At 36.6% G+C, this 19,067-nt stretch overlaps 2 protein-coding genes across 2 annotated transcripts; both read left to right on the top strand.

Moving 5' to 3' along the window:
* The first annotated feature begins 54 nt into the window (after positions 1-54).
* On the top strand, positions 55-11,412 carry LOC110171905 (uncharacterized). The gene is made up of 7 exons (XM_020937713.2): positions 55-613; positions 692-745; positions 831-917; positions 1,371-1,503; positions 3,621-3,781; positions 6,856-6,926; positions 8,701-11,412. The coding sequence occupies exons 1-7, from the start codon at positions 533-535 to the stop codon at positions 8,930-8,932; spliced, it is 819 nt and encodes a 272-aa protein (XP_020793372.2). The 5' UTR covers positions 55-532; the 3' UTR covers positions 8,933-11,412.
* A 148-nt stretch (positions 11,413-11,560) lies between these two features.
* guca1c (guanylate cyclase activator 1C) lies at positions 11,561-18,426 on the top strand. Its single transcript, XM_020937718.2, has 5 exons — positions 11,561-13,587; positions 14,742-15,135; positions 15,833-15,982; positions 17,073-17,160; positions 17,753-18,426. The coding sequence occupies exons 2-5, from the start codon at positions 14,941-14,943 to the stop codon at positions 17,887-17,889; spliced, it is 570 nt and encodes a 189-aa protein (XP_020793377.1). The 5' UTR covers positions 11,561-13,587; positions 14,742-14,940; the 3' UTR covers positions 17,890-18,426.
* The last annotated feature ends 641 nt before the right edge of the window (positions 18,427-19,067 follow it).

Raw genomic sequence — 19,067 nt, 5'->3', positions numbered from 1 at the left:
ACTCAATACTCAAATGACTACGACAGGTTTAAACAAATAAAAGTTCCGCTCTTAACAAACAGGATATACATTGACACAGAATAACAGAGGACAAGTGGGTTCCCTTTATTTTCCAAACAGCTAATATCCCACTCTTAAATTTGGCCGCTTTACGCCCAGTGGTTCCTTTCGCAGCAGGCGTCAGTGGGAAATCTGCACAAGTATCTGCTCATGCGAACAGACTCCCACAAATACCTTTACAGCTGACAACGCCTTCTTCCTGCGTCAGCCTGCCTGTCCCGTCCCGAAACCCGTCACAGGGAAAACTCACCTGGTCCGTGGAGGTGTCAATGGAGAAGACACCCCCAAAACCCGAGGACTTATCGCCCATAAAACAACGTCAAGTTAAGCGCATTTGACGGAATCGCTAAGGTGGCTGGTCTTGGATGTTGACGGTGCCACAGTTTTACGCGCAAGATAGTTCCGGGTTCAAACTCTCCCCAAGGCGACGAGATACCAGTGGAATAACTTATGTTGCTTTGGGAAACTAACCATGGCAAATACATTTATCGTTGACATCGAAATGGTAAGTGTGCCGAATGGAAACGACGCAGCACCGCGCGTAAATGGACAGGTGAGTGCCACAGTACGTGACCACTGCGTAAATTAGCTGGTCACAACATTATATTCATTTGAGGGTTTTTTTTTACAGGATTGTATAGATGGTCCTCCAGGAAGAACGGAAGAATCAGAAACGCTGCTAGAGGTGAGCCTTTGATCCATTGTGTTTATTTTAGGACTGCACAGTTATTGTTATGATTATTATTCGTGTCCTTTTATTTACTTTGCAGAATGTTGGCACCGGTAATGGAAATGCAGTGGGAATCAATGGGCCTGATCCTGATCCTGAAGCTCAAAGAATCCCAAACAATCAAAAGGTTGGACATTATTAGACACATGTTTTATGTATTAACAAGTATTTATAGTATGAGTCAGTTTCATTTTGTTCTTAACTTGGTAATTTTACATTTTAGGCTTATCACTACATTTTCCCCACAAAGCAGAGGACATTTAAACATATTTTTAAATACTGTATATGGTTTACTCAAAGTATTAAAAGTAGTAAAGTATAATAACTGCTACTTTTTTTTTTTTTTAGAATGTATTACTGACGAATACAGTTTGTCTAAGTTTGACTCTAATAATACCAAAACTGGTTGGTTGCACAAAATGAAGCACGAAATTAAAAACCTTTGAGTTCCAAACACATTTATACTTTTGTTTAATGTCTGTTTAGTTTAATACATTTATTCTGATAAATGTACGCCCATGTACAGTGTGTGTCTCCTAATCACCTTGAACTAATGTTATGTTTTTGTCTTGTTTCCTAGGAAAGTGTTGCATGCAAGATAAAAAAAGAGCTACGTGAAAAAGTTTGCAAAGTTTGTCCACTGTGGCTGGTCCTCATCCTCATTTTAGTCACTGTCATTTGCTTAGTTTTTATATCACTGGCCGTGTGCAGAGGTAAATATATTCCTTAATGATTATTGTTTCACATTTTCTCACTAATTTGAATGAATCCACAAAAAGCGGCTCTACACAGCAGAATTATTTGTTGTTTTGGAAACAATTTGACACTTGAGTTGGTCCGTTAGAGATGGCAGGTTTGGGAGATGAGCTGAAATTAAAAAGTAAATTGCTATATTTCCTTCTTTTGGATCTTGAGCCCCTTTCTGGTAGCCTGATTCATCAGATGGTTTCACTTCATAGAAACCGTCTGACCTCGCAGCATTAGGATTCGTTCGCCCGACGGTAGGCAGGTACTTTTTTTATTTAACCAATCGTTGCTATTTGGTCGTGATGTATGTAATGTGCCAAATCCCGTAGGAAGAAGGGAAATAACGTCTTTCCCCTTGATAAAATTCACCAAACATTCTCTTTGTTCTGAGTTTATATCCTCGATTTCAGGAATTGTTGCCAACACAGAATATATGGCTTCGACTACATCCATCTCAGCCGCTTTGTTTACTGTTATGCTGTACCACAAAAGGGACCCAGACAGGCGCTTGAGTTTGACGTCATGGCTTCACAGCTCTTCCCTGATTGACCGGTGCAGGTCTGCAACTTCCGGGGTTCTTGCAAAACGTTTAGTATATTCCGATTCCTGACTTAGTTGCTGGAGAGAAATGAAATTGAGCGGAGGCACTAGGTGGCACCTGGCTGCGTGTCTGGTGGATTGCTATAATATTGTCTGAATACGATTGTCTAGATAAATTGAGAGCTCTGTATTTTTTTAGTGGTATCAGTTTAGTCACCATGTTCTCCGTTGCATCTCAAACTCGACCTAATATAATCGTCCAATCAGATTTGTATTTTTCTTTTGTTCCTACTACTTTATTGTCCCCGTAGGGAAAATGTCCTCTCCATTTCTTCCATCCTTTCAGGAGCAGTGGGCCAGTGACCCATCTCCATGAGCTTGTTGCTAGGCTCGGTCAGGATCTTAGCCGGAAGATTTTTACTTATGGTGCATGTTTTTGGGTTGATACATGGGAAGAAAAGAGCTCATTAATCACCAGTCATTTATAAATAAAATCTAATTTATCTCACCTCAGATTAACAGGGTGCAGTCCCTCACTAGGCATCTAACAATATCCAAATCTCTCGGTACGATATTATCACGATATGCATCTCACGGTACAATATTTACTGCGATAATTTGAAGAGGCAGACATAATTGTAGATAGGACACTTTTTTGCTTTTAAAATACCTTGACAAGATTTTGGTGTGAATTATTTCCATCATAATCCCAAGAATTCAAGTAAAAAACATATTTCTTCATGTTGCCTGCACTGAAATGAATCATGGGAAATGTAGTTACATATATTTATAAGCTGTTGCTACGATAATTCATGTATTTAAGCAAAGGAACTTGTGATTTGATAAATTGTGACAGCCCACGGTACTACTGAGAGGCTTTTGACGATACAATATCATGATATTTCAGTTACTGTTACATCCCTACCCCTCACACATCGATTCTGCAGAAATTCGCCATGTTTTTCAGTCCAATTTGACATTTTTTCCCTTTATTTATTTATTTTTTTGCGCCTGATTGGCTAATCCACCTGTCAGTCACGCTCATTTCTCTGCCGTTCAGATTCGTATTTTCGTGAAGAAATGTGTATTCTGGATGTAACTTTTCTGTTGAACCTGCTCATACCGTGGAGATGTTATTGCTTTGCCTGGAATGTTCCACAGTATGTCATTAAACGTATCTACCTCCATGGAGACAGGCCAAGTTACAGGTCAGATCTCTGGAGAAACGAGCCATAAGATAGATACGTTTAATGCCATATTGTAAGAATATTTAAGAGAAAGCAGTAATATAACCTTGGAGATAAAAACGACCCTCAACCAGAAAGTTACATAGTGCATTTTTAATGACTATATATTACGTTCAGTGCACTTATCTTAACCAAGAAGGGCATTTTTGAGGAAGTGCTGACAGTAAGGTGTGATACTAAGGTCACACAGTCAAATGGCAGGTCACGTTGTGTTGCTATTACTCTAAACTGGGGAATCTTGCGGTGTGCTCATTGTTAAAAGGGAAGTTTCAGTTCCACTTTCTTTTTCTTCGCAGCCCTGTATGAAGACATTGATGATAAATATGATCCCACGCAGTTTGGTATGTGCAGAGACTTCAGTGGGAGTGTCCAGCTGCCCAATTTCAATTCCTCAGAAGAGCTTCCAAACCTGACGTCCGATGGGAGTCAGTCGCTCACCAGGGAACTGGAAAATAAGGTGTGTATTTAATAACTGTTTGTCTTTAGCATGTCAGTCAAATTAATAATAAAGAAAATGAAAAGGAAAGTCAACATAGGTTACATGAACAAACAGAAAGTAGACTAATTAATGCATTTGTGATCATTACGGCTATTATAATAACAATAAAATCATATCTATCTTTTATGTTTCATGTTTTTCTAATACATGGTTTAGTGTGACAGCCCCTGTGGTCAGTATTTATGATCGTTTACATCAGTTAAAGGTGCATTGCGTAACTTTTAGGTGTGCGTCTGTCACTTGCTCTGCCTGGAATGTTCCACAGTATGACATTAAACAGCTCTACTTTACATTTATTCAATTACAAGTGGTTTTATAGCTCAAAAATACTGGACAAAACGGCATTCTGACCGTGAGTCACCTCTCCAACAGTGGGTCTCCGTGAGTCACCTCTCCAACAGATCTGACCTGTAACTTGGTCTGGTTTGGTCTGTGGTTTGGTTTCCATGAAGCACAAAGGGCTAATACTATATTGTGAAACATTTCAGATGAAGCAGTAACCTTTCTAACTTCATGGAAACCAAACCAGACCAAGTTACAGGTCAGATCTGTGGAGAGGCGACCCCGCTCACAGTCAGAATGCTTTTTTTCCCCAGTATTTTGGGGCTATAAAACCACTTGTAATTGAGTAAATGTAAGGTAAAGCTGTTTAATGTCACACTGCGGAACATTCCAGGCAGAGCAATGGCATATCCATGGAGAAAAGCATTTGATGGACCCTCCACTAGAAAAGTTACACAATGCAGCATTAAGTGTCAGTTTGTGGATAAAAAAGTTGAGAAAAAAGTACAAAAATACAGGAATACTCATAGTTTAAACCATGATGTAACAAAATAAAGGTGATGTCATTCAGTTTTAATAGTGTAATTATAACTAAGGGGAATTCTTTCCAAAGGTTTGGCACAGTTTACAGGAAACACATTTTTCTGATACCTCAAACATCATTTCAACCAAATAAAGGGGTTTTCTTATATTGGCGGCTAGGTTCCCCCAAATATATATACGTATGTTTTTAAATTTTAGAAAAATCTTAAATTTAGTTTCATAAAATTGGTAATCCAAAGTGTCATAGGTGCATTGTTTAACTTTTGTCCATGGAGATGTTATTGCTTTGTCTGGAATGTTTCAAAGTATGGCATTAAACGTTTCTATCTTCATGGAAACCAAACCAGACCAAGTTACAGGTCAGATCTGTGGAGAGGCGACCCCGCTCACAGTCAAAATGCTTTTTTTCCCCAGTATTTTGGGGCTATAAAACCACTTGTAATTGAATAAATGTAAGGTAGATCTGTTTAATGTCATACTGTGGAACATTCCAGGTTCAAAAGTTGAGAAAAAAAGTACAAAAATACAGGAATACTCATAGTTTAAACTGTGATGTAATAAAATAAAGGTGATGTCATTCATTTTTAATAGTGTAATTATAACTTTTGTTCATGACATCATCCTAAGGGGAATTCTTTCCAAAGGTTTGGCACAGTTTACAAGAAACACATTTTTCTTATGCGTTAAACATCATTTCATCCAAATAAAGGGGTTTTCTTATATTGGCAGCTAGGTAACAGTTCCCCAGAGATTTTTTTTTTGCTAAATCTTAAATTTAGTTTAGTAAAATTAGTAATCCTAAGTGTGATAGGCACTTTAAAGGTGAATTGTGTAACTTTTCTCCATGGAGCTGTTATTGCTTTGTCTGGAATGTTTCACAGTATGGCATTAAACCTTTCTATCGTCATGGAGACCAAACTAGACCAAATTAGAGGTCAGATCTGTGGCGAAGCAACCTCGCTCACAGTCAGAATGCCAAATGTTTGTTTTTCTAGATCTTTTTGAGCTATAAAACACCTGTATTTTAATAAATGTAAGATGTAGCTGTTTAAAGTCATACTGTGGAACATTCCAGGCAGAGCAATGACATATCCATAGAAACAAGCAGGTGACGAACCCTCCACCAGAAAAGTTACATAATACTCCTATTAAATTTTACATTTCCGGGCACAGTATAGGTAATTTCTTTTATTATAATGACGGAAATAGAGAATAGGAAACAGCTGCAGCTTAAAACATAAATAAAACACGAATGAAATGTGACTCTGTCTACTAGTGGTAAACAATAAGGCAGCACAAACATATTTGAGTGCACTGGTAAAATATTAACCCATTCCTCCTCCCTGCTCGCTGTGTAGTACAAACTTTATTTTGAACTTCAAATTAGCTGAGAAATTAAAGTGGTCAGACAGTAGGCTACTTTTAAAATAGGGATACAGTGGTGAGTTCATTTTTGCAAGCTGTAGTAGTAAAATACTGTACTTAAGTAAAATTTTAGGTATCTATACTTTACTTAAGTACATTTTACAGTGGATACTTTTTACTTTTACTTCACTACATTTGAAAACATGTATCTGTACTTTTGACTCCACTTTTTAAAAATTTTTTAACATGGACTGAAAAGTAAAAGTACTTTTCATATGATTTTAGGGGTTATTTTCACAATTTTGTGTTGTGTTTGTTTGTGTTTATATCCTGAGTAAAGTAAAGCTTTTGAGTTCAAACATTGGCTTTCAGCAAACAAAAATATGTACTTATACACAAAATTCATAAGAAAATTATGTATATATTGGGTGGGGTCACACATTTCATTTGTGTTTTAAGTTCTTTGCTGATAAAATCACAGACATTTATTTATTTATCTTAATAGAACAATACATCTTCTCTCTAATCATGTTTTCAAGCATCTTTTCTTGTCCTTTTTTCTTTTTTATTCGTATTGACACTGTTCACTTAAATCTATATAATTTTTAATCAATTTCACTACACTTATCACTTTAACAACTGAACAGCACTTTATCCAAATCTGTGTGAAAAACCTTTACTTTTTACTCTAAACAGGTACTTTAATACTTTTACTTATGCTGATTTCTTTCTTATGACTCGTTTACTTTAAGTTTAACTTTTACTTGACTTTTTGCCTGAAGTGCTGTAAAGATGTTATCCAAAACATGTAATGGTTTGTGTACTTTTGCCTCTCCCTTCAGCTGAACGTCCTGTACAGAGACTCTCCCGCCCTGGGAAGATACTTCATAAAGAGCCAAATATACGAGTTCAGGTAATCTCTACTGGTTCATAAGGATTTAAAGCTTGGTTGGGAATTATAGTTTAATCTCATTTACAGTAACGACATAAGACTTATAATAACAAGATGATATTGTGGCTTTTATCAGGATATTAAAGGAACAATATCTCTACTCAAAGGTGCATTATGTAACTTTTTGGTTGCACTACCTTACATTTATTCAATTACAGGTTGTTTTGTAGTTCAAAATCTAACCTGTAACTTGGTCTGTTTTGAAAGATTTAATGTCATACTGTGAAACATTCCAGATAAAGCAATAACATCTCCATGGAGAAAAGCATTTGACAGACCCTCCACCAGAAAATTTACACGAAGCACCTTTAAACAACACCAATTTGGAAACTACTCCTCCACCCACCTGGAGAGGGCGCCACCTTTTTTCCAGTTCCAATTAAATCAACACAATTTGTCAATATTTGTTTTGTCACTGCCTTCAAGGTGCATTGTGTAACTTTTCTGCTGGATGGTTCGTCAAATGTTTTTCTCCATGGAGATGTTATTGCCTTGTCTGGAAAGTTTTATACTATGTTATTAAATGTTTTACACTATGGTATTAAACCTTTCTAGCTTCATGAGGTTGTAGATAAAACAAATGAGCTGGTTTATGGTTGAAACTTTAAAGTTGCATTGTGTATTTAAAGTTGCATTTTGTCTTTTCTGGTGGAGGGTCTGTCAAATACTTTTCTTCAGTGAGATGTTACTGCTTTGTCTGGAATGTTTCTGTCTTCATGGTGACTAGATCCATAAAGTAGAACAGTTTAATATCATACTGTGGAACATTCCAGAGAGCAGGGACCTATCCATAGAAACAAGCAGGTGACGGACCCTCCACCATCACAAGAAATGTTACACAATACACCTTTATTTAACATTTGAATCCACTAGGGGTGTAACGATAGCCAAGTCTCACGATACGATATCGTCACAGTATGAACCTCACGGTACGATATTTATCGCAAAATCATGGGGAGGCTCACGATGTAACAATATCCAAATCTCTCGGTACGATATTTTCACGATATACATCTCTTGGTACGATATTTATTGTGATATCGTGGGGAAGCTGACAATGTAATAATATCCAAATCTCTCGGTATGATATTTTCACGATATACATCTCAGGGTACGATAGTTATTGCGATATCATGGGGAGGCTCACGATGTAATGATATCCAAATCTCTCGGTATGATATTTTCAGGATATACATGTCTTGGTACGATATTTATTGCGATATCGTGGGGAAGCTGACAATGTAACAATATCCAAATCTCTCGGTATGATATTTATGGCGATATCATGGGGAGGTTCAATATGTAATGATATTCAAATCTTTCGGTACGATATTTTCACAATATACATCTCATAGTACGGTATTTATTGTGATATTTTGTAGAGGCTAACAAAACTCTGAATATGCGACTTTTTCCTCTTAAAATGCCTTGACAAGACTTAATCCAAACAACTAAGACTTAAAAATGCTTAAAAGTGTTATTTCTTCTTGTAGTCTGCACTGAAATGGAGCAAAGGATCATGGTCTATGTAGTTCCCTCTGTCTTTTTTAGCTCTTGCTGCACCATAAGTCTTAATTTAAGCAAAGAGACTTGTAATTCGATATATTGTGATGGTCCACGATATTATTGTGAGAACTTTGACGATACGATATAACGATATTTCGGTTATTGTTATATCTCTAGAATCCACTATAACTATACTTAATGATTTCTCTCTCTTTTTGCCGTCCCGCAGCGATGGCCCGGTCACTGCTCTGTTCCGCCTGATGTTCCGGATGCCTGAGGAGGAGGAGGGGGGTCAGCTAGAGCACTTCACTCTGAGCAAAGAGATGGTATACAACGTGCTCCGACAGTTTCTATATGACCAGGAACTAGACCCATCCGACCACATGTACATAGAGACCACTTCTCTAAACATATCTAGTGTGGTTACAAACAAAAAATGCTCAAACTCTATCCTAATTTAAACAGTCCTTGCATCAGACCCTGAAAGACGTAACTGGTTTACATTTGAAAATATGAAAACAAGTCCAATGCAGTATCTCCAAGCTCTAAGCTGTTAGACTAGAGGATCTTTTTCCTTCGATGAGCCACTATTAGAAAATAAAAATACCACAGCTACAAATTTCAGTGTTTAGAGTAAATATAAGAGCCATTTAAGCCTTAGATAAAGTACAGGTAGATGCCTATAAAACATAAACCTTCAGCCATTTTTAGTGCACAAAATTAGGCATCAAATTTATACATTTACAATGGTAATTAATCTTACTGTTTGTCAATTTTTTTTAGGTTAGGAGCCAAAATTCCTCTAACATACACAAATACAATTATAAGAAACACCTTTATTTTACTGAAATAATGTTAAAAGTATCACAGACATTTTCTTGCGTTTAATTGTGTCATACTTTTGGATTAAATTCTCCCTAGTTGGCATCATCGAATGGAAATATCTAAAATAGAACTCTCCACTTCCTCTTCACTTCATTTTCAACATAGTTTCTCAACTTTTCTTCGCAAATTGCTTCTTGATTCATGTAAAACTATAACTTACTGTGTATTTACAACAGGTATTATTCTGCCAAATTAAGTAGAAGTTATAGAATACGCAGTTTACGAGAATAGCAGAAATGTAACTTGACGTTGGTGTGAATCATACTCCACAGAACGATGCGCTTATTGACAGTTATTTCTTCATGCTCTCTCTGCTGAAACAAAGGAGAAAAAATCATTGTATATGGAGTTCCTCATTTTATTTTTAGCTATTGCTGCCCCATAATAATGAATTCAAGCAGACAGACTTGTAATTCAGTATACTGTGATGGCCCACAATACCACTGTGAGAACTTTGATACAATACTTTGATTATTGTTACAGCCCTACCATTTACATTACATTTATAACTACAGTTCAGGTTAAAGTGCAAATTTAACAGTGTAACAGACTTGTAAACATGTATTTTATTTAAATTTTTTTTGTAAATATTCCAAACATTGCGACCAAATTGTCAAACTTTGGCATTGGGTCCAAACATTTGGTATATTATTCTTCTAAATTAAATTGGTGCACTGTGTAACTTTTTGGTTTGTGCACTGTGGAACTTTCTGGAATGTTTCTATCGTCATGGAGACCAAACCAGACCAAGTTACAGGTCAGATCTGTGGAGAGGCGACCCTGCTCACAGTCTGTATCCCTGTTTTTCTAACGATTTTTGAGCTATAAAACCACCTGTAATTGAATAAATATGAGGCAAAACAGTTTAATATCACACTGTGGAACATTCCCGACAAAGCAGCGACGTATCCATAGAAACAAGTAGGTGACGGACCCTCCACCACCACCAGAAAAGTTACGCAATACACCTTTATTTACGTTTGAATCCAATATCAGTATACTTATACATTTATTCAATTACATGTGGTTTTATAGCTCAGAAATACATGAAAAAACCTGTAACTTGGTTCAGTTTGGTCTCCATGATGATAGAAAAGTTTAAAACCATACTGTGAAACATTTCAGACAAAGCAATAACATCTCCATGAAAGTAAGAAAATTATTTCCACCAGAAAAGTTACACAATGCACCTTTAAATTTTGAACCATAAACCAGGTCATTTTTTTTATCTACCACCTAAATCTGAAACTAAACACTAACCTATATTCTATTCATTATAATTTGTAAAGCTGATAATGTGATGCTGCTCCTAGAACGTTATTGTCATGTTTTTGTATCAGTTTGTGGTATCAATTTGTAAAGTTGCCATTTGAGGATTACAGAGGAAGTGTAATGGTGTTTCTCGCTGCATACACCTGACTGGTTGGTGTCAGGTTATCATGTGGGAACAGGCTCCAGTGCATGTTAGCAACAGACCACAGACAGGTCACAGGCCAGTCACTGGATCTGTCTGCACTAACCACAAAGACATTACACAATAGTGTGTGTGTATGTGCATTTATGGCCCACAGCCTCTGGGAAGTTTACCATGAAGCGAAAGAAATCCGGTAGTGCCAAGTGTTGTATGTGTTGTAAGTAAGTGTTCTAATGTATTCATAATCAAAATGAAAGCACATGTATAAAAATGTATTTATTTTTGCTGGTGAAATTATTCTGTGCATTCAAAGGGGCTTTAGCATTTGTATATATATATATATATATTCCAAAAATGAGAGAAATCACAATGTTTTATTTTCATAATTAACACTGTATATTTTTATATGAATGTGAATGCTGTTCTCATGGCAGGATGAGTTTACATGAAAACTTTTTATAATGTGTCATTACCATGTGGACATCTGTGCAGTTAAGTCCAATTAATTCCTGGACAGATATATATTTTAAAAAAAGACTTTAAAGGGAAATGGATCATTCGTGTTCGTGAACAACTGTTATGACAATTGTGCCAACTTTTTATATTCTTTTTTTTTACATAAAGCTTTTTTGTTTAACAGTCTGTGGGTGTTTGTTTTCAACACTAGAGGGAGCTACTGCTCAAGGTTAAAGAATCCTTTAAAGACAAATGTGGGATAATAAGAACAACGAGCACAGCTGTAACTGATGCAAATACAATATGAGATATGAAAGTCTCAGCAGCACATTATTCATAATTACACGTTTCATAATTACATCATTTAATTTGCAAATTTTTTGTATTATTTTTACTTTACTCACTAGTAAATTCTATTAAGTAAATTGGATTAGCCCCACATTGGAGACTTGTGGCCGGGGAAACTCTCTGGCCTCATTTCCTCAGTTCAGACTTTGTCATTGGAGCTGCTGCTCATCGAAACTAAACTAAAGAGAAATCAGAAAAAAAGCATAATACATTTCATTGTATTTGTCAATGAATAAAATTCACAAACTAGGAACTCGCCTCAATGTTATTGTTCAAAATAAAACAAATAATAATAACCGTAAATGTGTTGATTAAATAAGGGAAATAAATAGACTTTAATATTCAAATACAAAATATACAGTATAGGAAAAACTGTTGATGTGTCCTTAGGCAAGACACTTCACCCACATTGCCCAGTATGAATGTGGTGGTTGGAAGGGCCGATGGGCAGAGTAGCAGCTGCATCTCTGATGATCTGCCCCAGGGCAGTTGTGGCTACAGTCGTGGCTTGCCAGTACTGAGTGTGGAGTGAATGAATAATGCGCCAAATTGTAAAGCGACTTGGAGTGTCTGGAAAAACAAAACGAGTCTGTTCTTGTGGCGAGAGGTTTTGGTCCAGTTGAATTGTATCCTTGGGCCTGAGGCGAGTGGGTCCAGGCTCCACATCCACAGCACAAAGCGGCGTGGATCAGTTGTCCTCAGCTTCCTCCGGATAGCAGAGTTTAGGTCATTGTGTTTAATGCTGTGAACCTGTCACCTTTTGAATCTGGTTATAACAAGTGCGTCAAACTGACTCAGCATTGACAGTTAACGTGGAGACTCTAACAAGGCCTCAATCAGATTAGGGCTCCAGGTGAATGAATGGGAGTAAAGAGTCACACTTACACATCAGTGATGACTTTTGTTTAAACAAAAAATGGAAACAGACACTGCACTCACTTAAAAAGAAAATTTGATTTGATTTGATACACTATGAATATAATGATTCTTGCAATCATAAATCCACTTTGTAAACAAATAGTGTGCCAAATTGCCAACTGCGTAAGATAACTTTAAAGACTTAATCTTGAATCCTTGATACGTGGAAAGACAGAATTTAATCCTGTGAATAGACAGTAAGACTGTTTTACTTAGATGCTAATTCTTTAATTTGGATCTACATTAGCGTTCACTCGAGTGGGAGTCTGGTGCTACTGTTCTTGGGTTCTATAAAATGCAACAATTACAGTGTCAATTTCATGTACATATGTATCGTATAATAAAAAATGTAGAGATGCATTACAATTGCAGAAGTCATGTTAATCTACTTTTGCATTTTATCTACAAACTACAAACAATAATTTAGATGAAAGCATTTATATTATATTTATAATGAAATCACTGCTAAAATACAGTATACACTTATGTTTAGAGTGACTTTGAATTTCACAGGTGAAATGGCTTTATTCATTCATTTAGTCATTTTGAACAGTTCAGTTTTTATCGTATAGGCTATTTATGTTTAGTTAAATACTATTTCAATTTGTAATTTAATTTATATTGTCCCTACTCTGCGCAGCACTTTAGGGACTTTGTGTTAGTAAAATGTGCTATACAAATAAAACTGGATTGGACTGGATTGCATCTTTACTGCTGCTGCTTTGTGTTTAAACATTGTGGTGTGCTTATCATAATGTGTTTGCACAGGTAAGTCTATTTGAATGACTTCTTCTTTTTCTTGGTCTGAGTTCTCTTCATACAGTGCTCATAAAGATTCATAATAATGTGATGATATGAGCCAAAGTAAACACAAGCTTTTATTTATCCACAGAGTGCAGACTCAGGCGTGCTAAGCTGCTTTTCAAGGTCGGTCTGAGTTCTCTTGATCAATATAACACCCAAATGTTTTGTGTAATCACTGGCACCAGGTTCTACCATGCAGTGCCAGCCTGATCGCTCCATGGACTCGTTAACTCCGGTACTTCTTCGTAACTGCTGTGGGTGGGCCTTCACGCCGTCCTATTTTAAGTGCAGGTAATCGTTTGAAGCCAGATTTGCTAATATAAGCACCTCTCCGACTCCGACCTACTACCACTGCAGGAACTCCATTAGCACGAGCCATTCAGGTCCCCCATGCACTCACTCTTGGGTCAGGCATTGGTCAGGTGCACTGTTTTACCTTATTTGATCAATAAAAACAAAAATAATACATTATTAGGGGGCATATAAGCAAGCAACAAAATGATTCTAAAGGGCATGTGTAAGGAAGAGTATTGCCAATAGTATGAATACATTTCAGTTGAATATTTTTACAAAACTGAAGATCAGATTGCGTTAGAAGTCGTCATGAAGTTAAAATTAAACAGTGCTGGTTGATTTACTGTCTTTCTTAAAAATATGTTAGGGAAATTTGGATTTTATATGAATGAATAAAAAGTGGTAAGCATTTTTTAAAGTCCCTGCGAGCTGGAGTTGTGAGCAGATGAATGTGAGTTATGGGTTACTGACCTGTGAGCTATTCTTATCATTATGTACACTGATACAACGAGGCTATACTTAACCCACGGCTCCAAAAATACACGTGCTGGTGAATACAGGTGAATAATAATAGCTTGTGTTTTATTTTATGTAATTTTATAAGGAGCTTGTAATATGCAGGAGAACAGAAATAGCAGGATTATAGTTGTACGGAAAGGAAACCCCCGGAGGTAAATCCCAGAGGAGTTCCACTAAAGACCAAAATGTGTCAAGCACAAATAGTCTAGGTTAACTCAAGCTTAAACCATAGTATTTAATTACTCATTTTGTGTTAAAAATGTAATGTAAATAATGTAAAGAAAAATTTACAACCTAATTTTGGTACTAATATGCATTATGGGTAAGAAATTCTTTATTTATATTTACATTTAAATGCATTTAAAATTATATGAAGATATGATTACTATTTAATATTGCACTATTGATCCATTTATATAGACTTTTCTTGATACACATTCAATTATTATTATATTAATTGAATAATAATTGTAATTTTAGTGATTATTAAAAAAAAAAAATTGGCTGCCACTAAAGTAATGAACTGTTAGAATTGTTTAATTTTGTGTTTTTTATGAAGTCATATAAAATTTTTCTGTGCACATTTATTCTTTTTCTACTACCAGAATATATGTACTATTTCTCCCCATCAGTTGCTGTGGAAACTCACCTCCCGCCGAGTCTGTGAGTGTGCCAAGCAGTCCTCTTCTAGGAAGCCTTATCCCATTAGCGGGTTATCTCTGCTTTGGGACGATCAAGACTTAAAGATTAAAGGTCACTCTTGCGTGAGGCTTCAGTCCGTCCTTACCTGCCCAGGATTCAGAGCACTGCTGCCCCTGTCTCTGGATCATCATGGGCTCCCACAGCTCCAGCCTGGACGACATCCTGGAGGAGGACATGCACCACTGGTACACCAAGTTCATGAAGGAGTCTCCGTCCGGCCTCATCACGCTGTTTGAGCTCAAATCGATGCTGGAAATGACCGGTATGACCGAGGAGGCCAGTAGCTATGTGGACCAAGTCTTCTTCACATTCGACATGGACGGGGTAAGGCAACCTCTGCAACCATCCACAGCATCCAATCACATTGGAATCACATAAGAAACTCACTGTACCATCCTGAAATTTTAATTTGTAGCTTTGATTCTGTGATTTGAAAAGCAGCAGTGCAGGTTTGTGACTGTACAACAGGCCTAAGCTTCATGTTTGCAATGGTGTCTTTGTCTTAGTATCATTGATGCTGGTTGATACTGGTCATAATTTGGCTTTAAAATCTGAACAAAAGTCACTTGTCCTAGAAATGAATAACGATTGAGTGAATATATTGTAGTATAGCAGTACAGGTTGGGGATTATATGTAGTCAAGCACAGTTACATAATTAGTAGTACACATTTGCCGGGTGCTTTGAACATCTTTTCATTGCTACTATTCTTCTTATTATTATATTATTACTATCTGCACATATTATCCATGAGTTTCAGAATGATGAAAAATCAAGACTGTTAACATAGCAATTAAGAAAATAATAAATCTTTAGAATAGTCCTCAAAATGGCACCAAAACAGGAAAATTGAAACAAAAATAGTAAACCAAATAAGCTGTTTTCTTACAAACAAATTTCAGAAACAAGATTTTGGCATGGGTCAACTATTGAGTAATTTTTCTGTATTTTGATTCAAACATTGCCATAGAAATTAATACTCCTTGCACTAACTCCTGTATGATATTTTTTGCTTCTTACAGGACGGGTATATAAACTTTGTGGAATACATCGCAGCCATAAGCTTACTCCTCAAAGGAGAAATCAACCAAAAACTCAAATGGTACTTCAAGCTTTTTGATCAAGACGGGAACGGAAAAATAGACAGGGATGAAATGGAGACAATATTTAAGGTATGTTGGATTTTCATGGAATAAGTTGTCCTGATTTGTTCCCGAAGTTCAAGCTTAGCAGTGGAAAAGCTTTAGTCTGTGAAATAGACATGACTTCTAATCCACGGTGTTCTTACCTAACCCCCACAGCTAAAAATGGTACAGGATGTACGTATTTTACTACCAGGACAGTGTAAGGGAATAATTATCAAGTTACTTTAAAATATTATTACCCCCTTTATTAAAATACACACCTTGTAATTCATGTTTATAGGCAAAAAGCTTGATTTTGTTTAGAGGGTTAAAATGTTGTTTCCTCATTGCAAACATATCTGGAGTTGTGTTTTGTTTTGCAAGATTTTAACACAAACCCTGTATATTTAGGCTGAGTTCTTTTCTCAAACTGAAAACACTCAGTTCATCCTTGTGACGTCATGAAGTAGTAATACAGGAAGTGCTCCATTGTGTTGGAACGTTGATGTTACAGCATTTGTTTTAGCCTCATAACTTCATTCCTCGTAGCACCAGCAGATATTATAGACTGTACAAAAGGTAAAACAAAAATATAAAAAAAATAAAAATAACAACAAAGTTATTCTACTCAGTTTAATTGAGGCTACAAATAGCTGTTAACTTTAAAACTACCATCACCATCTTTGGAGATGCAGAAAGCCTAATAATACAGGATTACTCAAACAAAAAGAAACAAAACACAACTCCGGGTCTGTTTTTGAGGAGGTAACATCATTATAACATGGCTAAAAGCTCACGAGTCAGTTTTGCGTAATATATAACCTTTAAAGGATGTACACAACAGTCTAATTATGGTCAAAAGACGTGTGAACTATATCACTAAGAAATTATAAAAATTATTGTTTTGAAAACCAAGTGTATCGTCTAGAACAAGAGGCACTTTTTAATCTAACAGTATATTCACAATTGTTTGATATTTGAACCCCAAGAAAAAACAATTCAGTATATTTCTGATAAAAAAAAAATCTAGTCTGAGTAATTGATATATTCCCCTTCTAAGCACTGACAGATTGAAATGACATTTGACTGATGGAAATGACTGAATTAATGTTGAGTTTTTCTGGTTTCTTGTCTGCAGGCCATTCAAGACATCACTAGGATTTATGACATTCCTCCAGAAGAGATCGTGAATCTAATATATGAGAGGATCGACGTGCACGGAGAAGGTAGGGATAATTCTGTAATTTACTTAAAATTATGGATGGTCTGATATGGATTTCAGTGCCGATTCCGATACCTGATATTTGTTTTGCCACTGTTGCCTGAATGACGATATTTGCCGGTACCGATTGTAAGATAAATGTGGGGTTATAGGAAACTTTTGTCAAAATAAATATATTTATCTGGAGTATAAATAATATGGGATATGCACATTATTGTGTTTTGTGTAAAGAAACATATTCAGCCATATTTTTAGCTCTTTTAATCTGTTTAAAAATACAAATATGAGGACTAGAAAATATATCTGTGCCAAATATCAGCAGCATTTCTGATACTGGAGCATGAACAATACTGATATCTATGAAGGCCCTCCAATCTCACTTATATATTGATCATTATTACTGACAATTGTTGTGAGGCATTAATTGAAAAGACATTAATCAGTTGTTCTTTAGTCTTCCTCTAAGATCCAGCCAAGAGAAACAGAAAATATGGTCACAAAACTAAGCTCTCATGACTAAACAAGATTGCTATTGGCCATTGTGTGAGATTTATCAATGTGCTAAGTTGTTAATCTGACCTGCTGCTTTCGTCCAGGTGAGTTGACCTTGGAGGAGTTCATCAGCGGCGCCCGGGAGCACCCTGACATCATGGACATGCTCTCCAAAATGATGGACCTCACCCACGTCCTGGAGATCATCCTGAAGGGACAAAAGAGGAAGGCCGTCAACTAAGCACAACCACACGAAGAGGAGGACGAGGAGGAGATCATTTTGCACATTACCCTGAAACTACACGCCCAACCCAACCCAAGTGGAACCAAGAAACCTGTCTGAAATGGAGGAAGAGGAGAGGAGTGAAGGGTCAGTTGAGGTGCAGTGGCGTCAGGACAGAGACTGGAGCAGGATTAGCAGCTCTGATTGAAGTCATTACGAGCTAAACAAGCCAAGGCCTGTGGGTTTACACAACTGTCCAGGACAATTCCAAGGATACGCCCCGCACCCCCGCTCCCGTGTCCCGGACAGTTTTGGAATCACTTTATCATTATTTTGTGCTCCTGTCACTTTCATTCACACAGTGACAATGTCAAAGCATGCCCTAAGTCTACAGACATACAGTAGTCAGTGTTGTTGTCATCGTTTTTTTTGTCAAGTCTAAGCAACATAATTCATTATAACTTCCATGTAGTACAGTGACGTGTTTGTAATTGAGTGGAAGTGACTAAAACTTAAGTTGCCTTATTAATTCATATAAAGTTTGTTTTGTTTAAATGTTGGAGTGCTGTCATTCTATATTGAAATGGAGAATGTGTTCACAGGATTTTGTCTGTGGTGCTGCCTCGATACTGAAATTTAAAACTCTAAAACAAAATTTTTATGACAACAGCGTGATACTCAATACAGAAATAACTTTATAACGTGGTCTTATCTAAGTTCTGAGATCAAGACCGTTGCACAAACATGTCTCTACTCATGCATTTTTCCTAACAAAACCTGTCTCAGATCAGGTGAATATCAGGTTATCTTTCAGTCTTTTTTTGTTTTATTTTTTCACAACACGAGTCTGTACAGTCCCGCGATCCCCCAGGTGAGTTTTACGATAACAACGGGTTCCACAAGTATCTCCTCTCACACTCCGAAGAGATTTTTGCAAGCTCAGCATAACAAAATGGCCACTGATTTGAAATAAATGTAATCAAATTGCCAAATCTTGTAAACTTGAACCTAGGTTGCCATTGCCTAAATTGTCTGCAGATAAGAGTACATTGCCTAAACCTGCAGATAAGAGTTGCATGAAAGCCCAGATCATCCAGGATTAACTCAGGCTGTACTTGCACTATTTAATGATTAAAAACCCAAATAAGGCCCATCCTACTTTCTGACTGGATACATGTCTGGAGAACCAAAACACC

Source organism: Boleophthalmus pectinirostris, unplaced genomic scaffold (genome assembly GCF_026225935.1).
Source record: "Boleophthalmus pectinirostris isolate CB_2022bp ecotype Guang Dong unplaced genomic scaffold, ASM2622593v1 HiC_scaffold_9, whole genome shotgun sequence".
NCBI classification, from domain to species: Eukaryota; Metazoa; Chordata; class Actinopteri; order Gobiiformes; family Gobiidae; genus Boleophthalmus; species Boleophthalmus pectinirostris.
The sequence above is the reverse complement of the archived record's forward strand: the minus strand, read 5'-3'. Positions and strand labels throughout refer to the sequence as shown.